General features: G+C 33.6%; 1 protein-coding gene across 1 annotated transcript in view; it reads left to right on the top strand.

The window, feature by feature from the left end:
• The window catches only part of LOC150083269 (uncharacterized), a 215629-nt gene that overhangs the window by 21918 nt on the left and 180806 nt on the right, over nucleotides 1-12905 (top strand). The window contains exon 3 of the mRNA XM_090377141.1: nucleotides 1523-1654. Within this exon, the coding sequence (XP_090233267.1) occupies nucleotides 1547-1654 (108 nt within the window). The 5' untranslated portion in view covers nucleotides 1523-1546. The remainder of the gene's footprint in view (nucleotides 1-1522; nucleotides 1655-12905) is intronic.

The following is a 12905-nucleotide window of genomic DNA, read 5'->3' as shown; positions in this document are numbered from 1 at the left end:
AGAAAATAATTCAGTGGAGCCAAATCCATAATAGGGCAGATGCTGTAATAGCTCAAACCCACAGTCACACAGTATTGCCGAAGTCATTAATGATTTGTCTGTGTGTGTGCACAGCACAGCACTGCCCATGCATGGGCAGTGCTGTGCTGCATGTGTCAATGTGCATGTTATATATGATACTGAAGGTGTTATCTTGCTTGATACAATAAATGAAGATTGTCACTGTGATGTTCTAACCCCAGCATGACATCATTAATATTTTCATTATATAAATCATGTGTATAATACTTTTTTTAGAGCTATGAAAAATTTTATTTATTCAGTATCATTGAGGGAAAATTAGATGATATTAGGTAATTTTATTAAATAAATAGAAGAAACTGAAATATTTTTGAGTGAAGTATTAATTCTCATTTCAAGTGAGCTGTGTATTCTAAGATTTATTCCACATATATATGTATCCATAATGTAATTACTTAAATATCCTTAATTTAGTTAGTTAATTTACCTTATCCTATTTTATCTCTTATCACTTTGTATCTCTTGTATTGTTATAGATTTCAATTTTTAGAAAATGCACATATCAGGTATGATTTATGTATAACTACAGGTTCGTATATATGCATTAATCGTATATTGTCTTTACGGTGTCTGTCTGCCTTTATATATTTGGTTCTTTTAGAAAGATTTGTCAAGCCTTCCCAAATTTAAAATTGGACAAATAGAAATTTAGCAATTATTATTATTAATTTTTTCATACATGTCACACAGACTCTTCATATGCCATATATTGTAGCTGTGAAGCACTGGATATGATATTTGTTGCTATGCTCTGATTGGAGGAATGGGTAGTATATCAGATAAACAAAAAAGAAATGTTTTTGGTTTAAGCAGTGAGCATTTGGAAGAGCTTGTTTTTTTGTTATCAGTTTACTAAATATATAAATAATGAATCATTACTATTTGCTTAGTATATTAATCATAATAGAAATATGAAATGAGTGTGAAATTTCAATTATTATTAAAATCCAGATGAAATAAGTACATTACAAAAATGTTGACCAAATGCTATGATCTTGAGGTATATGTTGCTATTTGTTTATTTTATTAAATCACAGAAGATCCTTAAAATATGTGCTACATTTCAATTTTTATTAAAAATACTGGGGAAAATAACTATTGTGAAAAATTGACTGAATAATTATGTTTGAGGTGCGTGTGCGTGCAGTGAAGTGAAAACAGTTACTTTTTATATTATTAGTTAATTAATTAGTAATTAATTGGTAATAAGATAATTATTTACTTTTCACACACACACACACACACACACAATATATATATATATATATATATATATATATATATATATATATATATATATATATTAATTGTAGAAGAAAAATTCAGTTAGTTTAAGAAATAAAAATTGAATGCCCTTGAAATGTAATGTACATTAACTAACTTGTTACTCTTCAGCTTTATTTATCCATCTTTGTTTAAGTAACATTTTCTTGGCCTTCAGAAAGAAGATTTATCCTCTATTCTGATGAATAAATCTGTGCATCATATTAAGAAAGATAAATTTATGGCAACAAGTAAAGAAAGGAAAAGTAGACATTGGAAAGAATATGAAGAAAGTGGAGATCTGGGAAAGGTAATTTTTTTTTTAGATAAGGTCATTGTGCATATCATTTTAAAAGGACATTCATCGTACAGAGCCTATAAACATATAGTATCCTTTTAATTTTTAATGAAATTGATAAAAACAGTATAGATGTGCTTATCATGTTTTTGTTTTACATTATCATATGACATTTGTACTAATTATATTTATTAGTATTATGTCATATCTGCATTATTCCTGAAATATGACTTTATTCATTATTACCAATTGTCCAATTTTATTTGATGAAAAGTAAAATTATGATAGTTTTTTTTTTTTTTTTTCTTTTGATATGAATCACTTGGAATATTAGTTATCTAAATTAGCGGTTCTCTGAGTATATCCCCCTCCCGAAGTTTCAATGAATGTGGTTTCTCCAGAGTGGATTCTTGACAGATAATGAAGTTGGTTTTGTGAGAAGATCATTTCCTTAATGCTGCTGGCACTTGCATCCTATTTTACCCAGAACTGAGGGGAATAATAGCCAGGTTCTTAAATGGTACAGTATTCAGTGTTGGTGTTTACCTGGCAGGAAACAGGCTATTTTCTCCTCATTAAAAATCTTCCATTTTGGATATGTATACAGAAGTGGTGCAATAGATAAAATTTAGTACTTGGCTTGAATTGTGATGCAACCTCTATAGACAAAAAAAAGATATCTTAAGGATTGTTTGGTGATCATGTAGATGCCATATGTAATGCTGTTTCAGTTCAGCGATAGCTGAACAGATACAGGGCATACTGCTAACCTTCATTCTGCCATTATCATCGATCATAAAAAACAATCAGCAAATGTTGTTGTTGGATGGAAGCATTTCACATCTGCAGCACATGTGATGTTATTAACCCTTAAGCAGGAACACCAAATTTCTAATAATCTGCTACAGCCAGCAAAAAGTTATAAAACAGATGGACTAATTATCAGAAGGGAAAAAAAGAATGGTTCTTTAAGGTGAACTACATTTTAATCACTGTTTTGAATGTTCCTTCTAATGATTTTTGCTGTCCAAAAAACTCTTGCAATTTCTTAGATTTTCTTAGAGTGTAGGGGTACTGTGAGATTACTTGGCTCTCCTATGCTTTTTCTTTCTGCATTTGTAGTTTGTCCCGCTAAAGAAGTTTTGTTGAGAAAGACAGTATCAAATTGTTGAACTTTGCTGATGTTGTGACATTGTTTGAACTAATTTTACAATTTATTTGAAAGTTTGCAGATTTTAATTGCACATAACTTTATATTTTAATCATATACACATTTTTTTTTTTTAAATATCAAATTTTAGCCGCTTTATAGTCTCATAATGATTTTAATTAAAATACACTGAGTCATATCAGTATTTTATAGAGTATAGTATGTAATGACAAAGTTGATATAATTGACAAAAGGTGCTAATGGATATCAGTTAGGTGACTGAGTGTGGAGTAGGAAAATAGGCTATTTCAGACATTAACAAAATTAAGGGATCAATTTTAAAATTTATGCCGGAATTTTATGTTAATGTTGGCTCAGCCGAATGGTCAGGAGCGGGAGTGCAGTAGCACACGCTCTTTGAGTAGACCGGTGTTCAAGCCCCTGACTGCTGAATACGGTCGATCTGCCCACCCGCACCGGACCAGCGTGGCAGATTATGGTCCATTTTCCCTCAGCATGAATTGTTGAGGAGGCTTCCATCCTGCAGTGAGTTGATAATGGCTGCACTTTTCACAGAGAACAGTGAAGATGGAGGGGAAATAATAATCCTGAGTCTGCAGAAGTGAATAAATTGAATATCTGAATTGGCCAAACTCCTGTTTTGTGTGGATAATTGGTGTGCCACTGTATTTTTGTAAAAATTTTTTTTTTCATAAAATGTATACAGCCACTCTCCAACTTACGTAAGGGTTGCGTTCCACGGAACTCTGTTACACTGTCCCTTAACACTTTGAATGCTGACTAAGAGTTAAATCGTACTTGGCGATCTGGCCCAGGACGCAGACTACGAGTTACCTCGAACTACTATGAACTACAGACACAGCTACGAGTATATTCATAGCAAATATGTGCAACTGATGGATAGTTGGCTTCTGGGTTAAGAACAAAAAATGAACCACGGCGTCAGAAAATAGAATTTATTCACAAAAAGAAATATTTGCTTCACATAAAGAGCTAGCTTCTTTTAGCGCACTGGACAATAATAGCGTGTTCCGTGGCATTTTTTATTTCTCGTACATACTTGACATGGCTTAGTCGGCTGTGGTTTTTTTTCAGTTGGTGGTATAGCCAACTGAAATTGTAAATAATGAATTTTACATTCAAACCAAATCTTTGGAACATTGAATCTTTGATTGAAGAAAATATTCTAAATGTAGCTTTTCCGTCAAGTTAGTGTTCCACCATAAAATGTCCGAAATTCAGAGAAATCCGTAACTTGACGGAAAAGGGTGTATGCGTTATGCATATATATTTTTATAATATGTAATGCAGTTTTTTTCGGACATCTGATGGTTTTTCTTAGTGAGAATAATACAAGAGCATTTGATCCAGTTGATCTATGAATCAGGACCGTACGACTCGTCAAAAAGCTCTTCAGATTCTGAGTCACTCATATTAGCATAGAGCTCAAGCTCTTCTTATCCATGTTTTAGTATGTAACAAAGTACTAAATACAACATACACGGCAAAGTCTGTGTCACTGCAGCGGATTTACGTGCAGCACTGATTCATATATAGAGAATTCTGCAAGTTACAACACGTCTGATTTAATCGAGTTAACTTGTAGTTGGCTGCCGCAAAGAATTTTCTATTACATACGCCAACTACGAGATAATTCACAATGCTTTTTTTACAACAATAAGCTTTTTTATGAGTTTTAGTGTTGAATATATATTGTAATTTGGGTTTTGAATAATTTAACATGCCTAACTCAAATTGGCTTTGGAGACTAGTTTACCCAAATAAGTCTTGGCAGTCAAAGTGTTAAAATAGTATTCATTGTTGAAGCAGTGAGACCTAATTCGGTGCAAAAGATGACAAACTTTGTCCTGCTTCGTACTTCTTAATGATCTTCATTTCTAATTCAATTTTGTTTCATTTCCTAGCACTGCAGTACTTGCCCTTTCTGTTGGTCCCTTTCCCTTCACCAATGTAATAAGTAAATAGGAATAAAGAGAAAAATTCTGAAAATTTATTTGTTTTTTATATGATTGAAGATTTCAGTGAAGGGGAACTCATTTCACCATAATACCATAACGTAAAAACCCACAGAATTCCAGTTATCAGTATTATCGCAAATGCAATAGGATCGAGTTTACTACCTGTTTATAATAGATTGTGCTAACATAAAAGCCCAATAAACTGGAAACTGCAAATTGTTTTTATTGTCTTACAGTAGTGACCTCCAGAAATGTGTTTTAGAAAAATATCACAAAGGTGTTCAAAATTGATTCTTATAATGGAACATATGATAATGATGAAAGTGTAGTGCAATTTCCATTATAAAAATGACCTTTTAGAGAGATAAATAGCTTAGTTATATAGCGAAAATTTCAACTTCCGAGGTCTTGGAACAAATTACCAAAAGAAAAAAACCAACATGTTATTGGGTTTACATTACGATATTTTCACGATACCTCCATTTATTCCTATGGGATGCAAGATACGTTTCCACGATTTTTTTAAGTTTGCACCGGCTGGGAAAACTTGCGTAAAGTAGAATTTCTGTAAGTAGAGTATTACATAAGCCAGGGAGTGGCTGTAGTTCTATTCACAGATTCAGTAGGGTACAACATGTTATGAGCAGTTTTCTCAAAAGTTAATTAGCGAAGCTTGTGTTGTGGTTTTGGAGACTATTGTGCATAAACTAAATTATAATTCTATTCTGATAAGAGGCAGAGGCTGCAGATTTTCAAATAAGTAGGATTTTTATTCAAATTTTATTTGGTACAATAGTGGTAAATGATTACGTATTCTGAAAGCTTTTATTGTGTTGAATAATTTTGACTCCAATTTTTTTCTTATCTCGTACTGGTGAGGAGTTAATGTTCTGAATACCCATTGTTTATATCATATCCATCCTTGAAATAAATGATGATTACTATTTTGGTCACTGTTTTGAACATTTCTTCGAATAATTTTTTTTTCCTACAAAAAAAAAAAATATATATATATCAAACTCTTGGGATCTCTTAGACACTGCTTGTGTGCTTCAGTTAACAGAAGTGGAGGGTTCCCCGATTACCCTCTCCACCTCTATTAATTACCATTTTTCCTCCAGTTTTTTTTTAACATAAATACACTTTACTTAGAAATAGATACTTTATTTACTAATTTTTTATGAGTATACAGACTAAAGACAAAGTATTAGAGGATATATCATTTCCTTTACATTCTACTAATATATAATGCTGTTCTAGACTTACGTTTTATGCATCTGTTCTGATATAGTCATGTAATTTAGTTTGCCTGAACTGATGACAATGTTTTTTCAGTGCGTAATTCGGCTAAGGTAAAGAAAGCCAACATGAGAACCACAGCAAATTTCAGGAAACTAACCAGGTAAACTCATCTCCCGCTACCACAGTTTCTCCCTGCATTCTCGGTAAACAGATGGTGCGTGTCATCGGTAGTGGCAGTAGAAGTTGATAATGATGTATTGATTAGTTTTTTCTCATCATTAAAAGCAGATTATTGGAGTTCATGAGTGGGCTGAAATTTACTTACTGTACACCCTCCAGGGGTGTACAGTAAGTAAATGTTTGAAAATAGGAAAATGACTTCTACTGATAACATACACGTCTGTTGAAGTCGTTTTCCTATTTTAAAACAGCGTGAAGGGGGGGAATAAACTCCCTAATACCGAGGCAGTCTGGAGGGTGTACTTGTAAGTAAATTTGAGCTGTGAAGGCATTACACTCATCAACTCCAATAATCTTTTAATAATGAGAAAAAACTAATCAATACAGGTGACCCCCGCTTAACGCTGATAATGCGTTCCGGAAAAACAGAGCGCTAAGTGAATCCGCGCTAAGCGAGCGCCGCATTCCCATAAGATAACATATGTATTTGTGAGTTGTGGTCAGTGCCATAGGATATTTCCTAATCAATAATAAACGGTAGTGAAAAGATGCACAAATGTCGGTCAAAATATTTAATATTCAAATATTTGTACATATAAAGTATTCTGCATTACATACGTATATAATTATATGGTAACTACTTACGTATCAAAATTAAACTTAAAATTCTAATTAAAATCATGAATTTAATTGATCTAAATTGATTTAATTTAATTGAATTTAATTATGAAAAATGTGTCGATTTTGGGTTGAACTTTGACCCTCTTCCAAATAAACTAAAAGGGGTATTAATTTTAAATCCCCCGCAGTTTAATTACCACCCAACAATAAAGTCAACCGATCCTTCGCCGCTTTGAAACCTGGCATGTTTTTTTTCTTCTTTCAGTATGAATCTTCTTTTAGGCATTCGTTTCCACAAAAGTCCTACTTCATCTAAGTTATAAACTTGTTGAGAAGTATAACGCACAATACACCTCTTCAATAATTTTAACAAGTTCTTTTTTGAAAGTTTTGGCTCCTTGATCTGCACTTGCGGCTTCTCGCTGGATTTCAAATCTATTCAACCAGCCCTTACTAGTTTTAAATGGTTCCTTTTTTTTTTTTTTTTTTTTTTTTTTAGGTGAATTTTCTTCAGATCGTCATATAGGCTAATCTCTCTCTCTCTTTTTTATTATTTATAATATTTAACTTAACTGAATTCTGCATTGGATATTATCTTCAATAAAATTAGTTAGTCTTTCCATTTCAATCCTAATAGCCGGTCTAGCCCTAGTTGCTTGCAGTGGAACAGCTATCTTTCCCACTGCTAAAATTAATTTTTTATTTTATTTTTTTTATAATTGTTCTTACAGTTAAACTTGCAAATCCTAAATTTTGGCACACATCCGCTTGTCTTTGACCGGAATCGATTCGCTTCAAAACGTCTAATTTGATTTTCAAATTCAGTCTTTTTCCTTACATTCATAGTCTTCGTATTGCGCTCAGATGTTGTTGCTTTTTCGTTCTAATCGGCCATTATTAACTCTTCGAAAATGTAACTGCGTTGGTTGCATTAATTATGATACAATGTTCAAGTAATCCGTTTCGCACGATGTCTAATACGGTACTGAGTGATCACTAGACTTCGGATAAATGCATATAACGCAAATATTACAAGCAATATATGTGATCATTTATTAAAATGTTGATCTCCGAACTAACACGTCACTGTACTGCAATTAAATTAGCGCGCAAGAGAATTTCGCTGAGCGTGGGGAATATTTCTCAGGTCGGCGTGGGAAACGTTTTAACCGTATTTTTATATTCATTTTCAAGCTATCGACTCCATCAAATGAAACGATTTCATTAAGTATGCTAAAAATGCAATCTGTAAAAGAGCGTTATAGTGATCTATAACAGCGTTGTAGTCAGATACGGGTTATAATATAAGAACAGCGTTATAGCGAATCAGCGTAAAGCGAACCGCGTTATAACGGGGGCCTGCTGTACATCGTTGTCGACTTCTACTTCCACTACCGATAACATGCACTATCTGTTTACTGAGAATGGAGGGTTGGTTGGTTGGTTCGTTCGTTCTTGGGTTTTATTGGCGCATTAGCAACTAAGGCTATAATGCACCACAACCAGGTGATATATAAAAATTTTTGCCGAGAATGGAGGGAGTAACTGCTGTAGTGGGAAACGAGTTTGTTCGGTAAGTTTCCCGAAGTTTGCCGTTGTTCTCATGTCGGCTTTCTTTACCTTCACCCATAATTCTTAATAGTAGTCAGATGCAATAAATGAAGATGTTCACTATCACTGTGATGTTCTAACCACACCATGACATCATTAATATTTTTAAGCACTTTGTTAATTTATGGTGCTTTTTTCTTAATAAGAATCATCCACATTATATTCTGAGTCACTCCCTATGACATTGATCTTCTGTTTGTTGATTGTCTTCCCACTACTCACAGAGGTTGTGATTTCTTCTTCACTCAGGTAAAGCACAATTGCAGCTTCCACATCTACCTCAGTCCAAGCAGCCGAGTCTAGCTCCAAGACTGCCACTAAATATGTTATAAACAGCCTTTGCTTCTTGTTCTGAAAATGTTACTCATTCAAGGTTATTATTAATGTTCTCATCTTTTCTAGTAGTTTTCGATTGTTGTTGAGCTTTCTCCCATGCTAATCCAATATTGTATACAATGTCTTTCAATGTTAATGTTTTCAGAAATTCTAGAACTTGAATTTCGGAGTTCACAATACCAGCAGGTAGCTCACCATGATAGCAGGCTTTGAAAGCTCGAATAATGCCCTTATTTATGGGCTGAATTAGTGCAGTTGTTCCTTGGCAGAAATACGACTGATCTTGTTACTGTTCGATTTCAGGACATCAGCTGAAGGATGAGCTGGGCAGTGATCCAACAGTAAACAGAGCCTTTTCAAATTTTTCAGAAACCAAATGGCATCTCACTGATGGTACAAACTCACTTTCAAACCATGAACCAAAATATCACTCATAATCCAAGTGTTACTGTTATTTTTATAATCACAGGTATAGATTTCATGCTGGCATACTTAAAACACTGGGGAATTTTACTTTTACCAATGCACAATGATTTCAGCTCGTGATTTCCAATCTTGTTTGCACACAGTAACACAGTAATTCTCTTTGTTAGTTTTCGTGCCTGCTTTGTTGGATGCCTTTTTAATGTCTAGTGACTTGGGGATAATTTTATAGTATAGCACTGTTTTGTCACAGTTGTACAACTAGGCGCCTCCGTAGCCAGATGGGCAGGAGCAGCAGCAGCGCGTAGCACACGCTTCTTGATTAGACCTGGGTTCGAGCCCGTGAGCCACCAAATATGGAGGATGTGGAAAGGTCAGGGAATGACCACCGCATATACCTGGAGCAATATGGCCTTAGTTGCTGATGCTCCTAAATAACAACAAGTTGTACAACTGTTAATTTTTGAATCCACCATCTTGAATCACATTACGCAGAAATTCAGGAAATGCTTCTGCTGCTGTAACGTCATCAAATGCAGATTTGCCTACAGGACTAACTTGGGATATCCCTCGACAAGCCTTCCATCTCCAAAGCCATCCTTCAGAAACTTTAAATGTGTCATCCTCTCCATCAAGTAGCTAATGAAGTTTAAGTGCCTGTGCTTTCAAAATTACACTATCAGTACTCTTTCGCTACACTTCTGTAGAAACCACTTGTATAAGCATTGGTTCACATCACTGTTTTCATCAAGTCTGTAGAATATGAAGCAGGCCTCTTTGGAGGCCTGTTTCATCTTTTACAGAGTCTACGAATGAACACAATTTTTCTTTCTCTTTCATCCATCTGCAGATTGTTCCTTCCACTCGCAAACATACTTAATTTTTTTCATCACTGTTAACTCTTTTGATAATCTTTTTTTAACTTTTCTTCAACCGTATAATTTTTTCTTTTGGTGGCCATTACTTCAGTTGTACTGATTTACTAATACTGCATTAGGATTTACCATGTTTTGAGAAAACTAAATCAAACCAAACTTTCCGGCCTATTATAATGCCGAAGTGATGTGATTTATCCAAAAATCACTTGTCCGTTCATGTACATTTTAGTCTGGGTTAGCCATTTTTTGCTATCCTAAGTGTAACTTCTAGTCAAAGAAAGCATGTGATGTGCTGTTGTTTACAAAAAAATTTACTTTGTAACTAATGTGATGCACTTGACGAATGGTAGCCATATTCCCCTCTAGAAGTAGCTGTTTGTAATTAGCATTCCGCTGTTATACTCTTTTATTGCATCTCTAGCTGAGGGGAGAAACTGATTGTCTACAGTAATTAATTTCTGACGAGTACTGTTTATAAAAATTTCTCTATAGCTGAATACCAAACATGTTGAAGCAAATATACAGCCAATTACCTAATTTCTCCTCTTGGAAATATGGAAGTAGGATGTATAGCAGACATGAGTAGGGGGAAAAGGGGGAAAAAGTTTCCAGTACTTCTCAGTATCACTGAAAGTAAAAGGAACGATATTTTGCAGATCAGTTATGTCAGTTTTAAGTTTAAATTGGTCATATACAAGTTTTGCTAACACAATATTCTTTTTATGAAAAATTGCACTTAATGGTGATCACCAGAATAACTCTATATGCAAATCAGAATTTTCTGGAACAAGCAAAAAATAGCTTGAAATGTTAGAGCAATAAGCATTTTCAGTTTAATCAGAGCATTATAACAAAAAAAAAAGGGGGGGGTTTGTTATTTAATTTGTTAAGAAAATTCACAGCTTTATTCTTGTCTTTATCTTTTAGACTTTGTTAGTCTTTAAAATAATTCAAATTATGAGCCACTCTTATTGAATGCTTTTAGATTTTTGAAGTGCTTTAATTCACTCTCTAAAGTGCAAGTTCATTTATGCTGGGATATAAATTCTTACCTGCATAATTTTACAAAAATTGACAACATTATTAAACTCATTAATTAAAATTTCATTTCATTAATTAAAACTTCCTTATTTATTTTGGGAAGTAATACTTTGCCTTTATCTGTGAAAGACATCTGTTAGCACTTGTATATTTATTAAACTTCATTTTTAGGAATCCCTAACTAAAAAAAAATTGATTCTTGCCTGCTAGCATATCCTTTTAAAATATAATATAATTAAGCAGTACTAAAGATTGAATTTAAAGAGACTTTTTTAAACTTTCTATAATGATAAACATAATACTTGCAGATTCCATACCATTGAAACTTTCCAGCTGAATAAAAAAAAAAAAAAAAATCTATTCATTTAAAATAAGTTACCAATTTTTAAAAGATATTGTTACCTATCAATAACAGCTGCCAACTTGCCAGATTTACAGAGAAACTTTTTTTTTTTTTTTTTTTTGGCTCAAATTGATCACTATTCCTACTCATTATTGTACTAGAATTAGTACTATAAAGTTTCTCCATCTTTTTGAAAAACAACCATTTTCACAATATTTTTATTTTCACAAAAAATAGTAAGACTGCTTAAAATAAGAATTTTTAAAAAATACAAAATTCATTCTGCATGTTTTCATTTTCAGTGCAATGCATGCAATATGACCTCTCTATCTGTTTATAAAGCAACAAAGATTAATAAAAGAATTTAGTTTATTAAAATCTAATGTAATTAAAAATTTCTTTTTAAAGAAAAAATTGTTTTCCACTCATAACTTGCATTGCCAATGATCTAGAAATATGAGCCAAAACACCACCCTCTCCTGTGAATAAATTAGTAAAAGCCACTTTCCTTGATTTGGCCTTCTCTGTGTCCTGTCCAGCAGATCTACATCCTAAAGTGAGGCCTCCAGATCTGTATACAGTACTCAAGTTGTGGCCTAACTTATACAAAGGGATAATCACCTCCTTATCCCTGCTAGCAAATTTTCTGTATATCATTGGCAAAACCCCATGAGTTGGCCTGGCAGCATGTCTGCACTGCTCAGAGAATTTCATGTCTGGCTGCACAATTACCTCCAGGTCTTTCATTCTCCATTACCCTGAGTGTAGTACCACACAGTTGATAAGTTACTCTGGGGTTACTGCTACTAAGCATATTTCAGCCCTTATGAAGATGCTGCACTTGCAACAGATCTGTGTTCATCTTCTGACTACAATTTACTGATGAGAATACTTCTCCTGTCTGACTGAAATTTACTTTGGAGAATACTTCCATGGTATAGAATGCAGCTTTCCAGGTTATATTTCATTTATTGAAAAGACTTTTTTTTTCTCAGACTGGACATAACATTGAAATTGTATGCACTGATGACAATTTCTCACTAGTTGCTTTCTGTAGCAGGGACTCCAAATTCGTTTTATATGAATTGCAGCACTTCAATGTCTTATAATGGTGTGGGAACATGAAGCACAGAAATTCAATATCTTGTAATGGAGCAGGAATTAGTGCTGTTAGTCTGTAAATATTTGTACAGTATTGTTATTAGTGGTGTATGCCAGGAAAGTTGGCTGGGACTGCCTAGTACAATAAATAAATAAATAAAAATGCCCATGTGCAGTACCTTACATTTGTCAATGTTAAACTTCAGCTGCCATTTCTCAGACCATCGACCCAATTTTGGGGATATATTTGCACTAGTTCACCCTGATGACTGTTAGCCACTCTGCCAACCTTTGTATCATTTGCAAACTTAGACATCATCTGATATACCTTCATCAA

This window comes from Mastigoproctus giganteus, chromosome 7, assembly GCF_048544385.1.
Source record: "Mastigoproctus giganteus isolate SK-2022 chromosome 7, ASM4854438v1, whole genome shotgun sequence".
NCBI classification, from domain to species: Eukaryota; Metazoa; Arthropoda; class Arachnida; order Uropygi; family Thelyphonidae; genus Mastigoproctus; species Mastigoproctus giganteus.
This window is presented reverse-complemented; position numbering and strand designations above follow the sequence as displayed.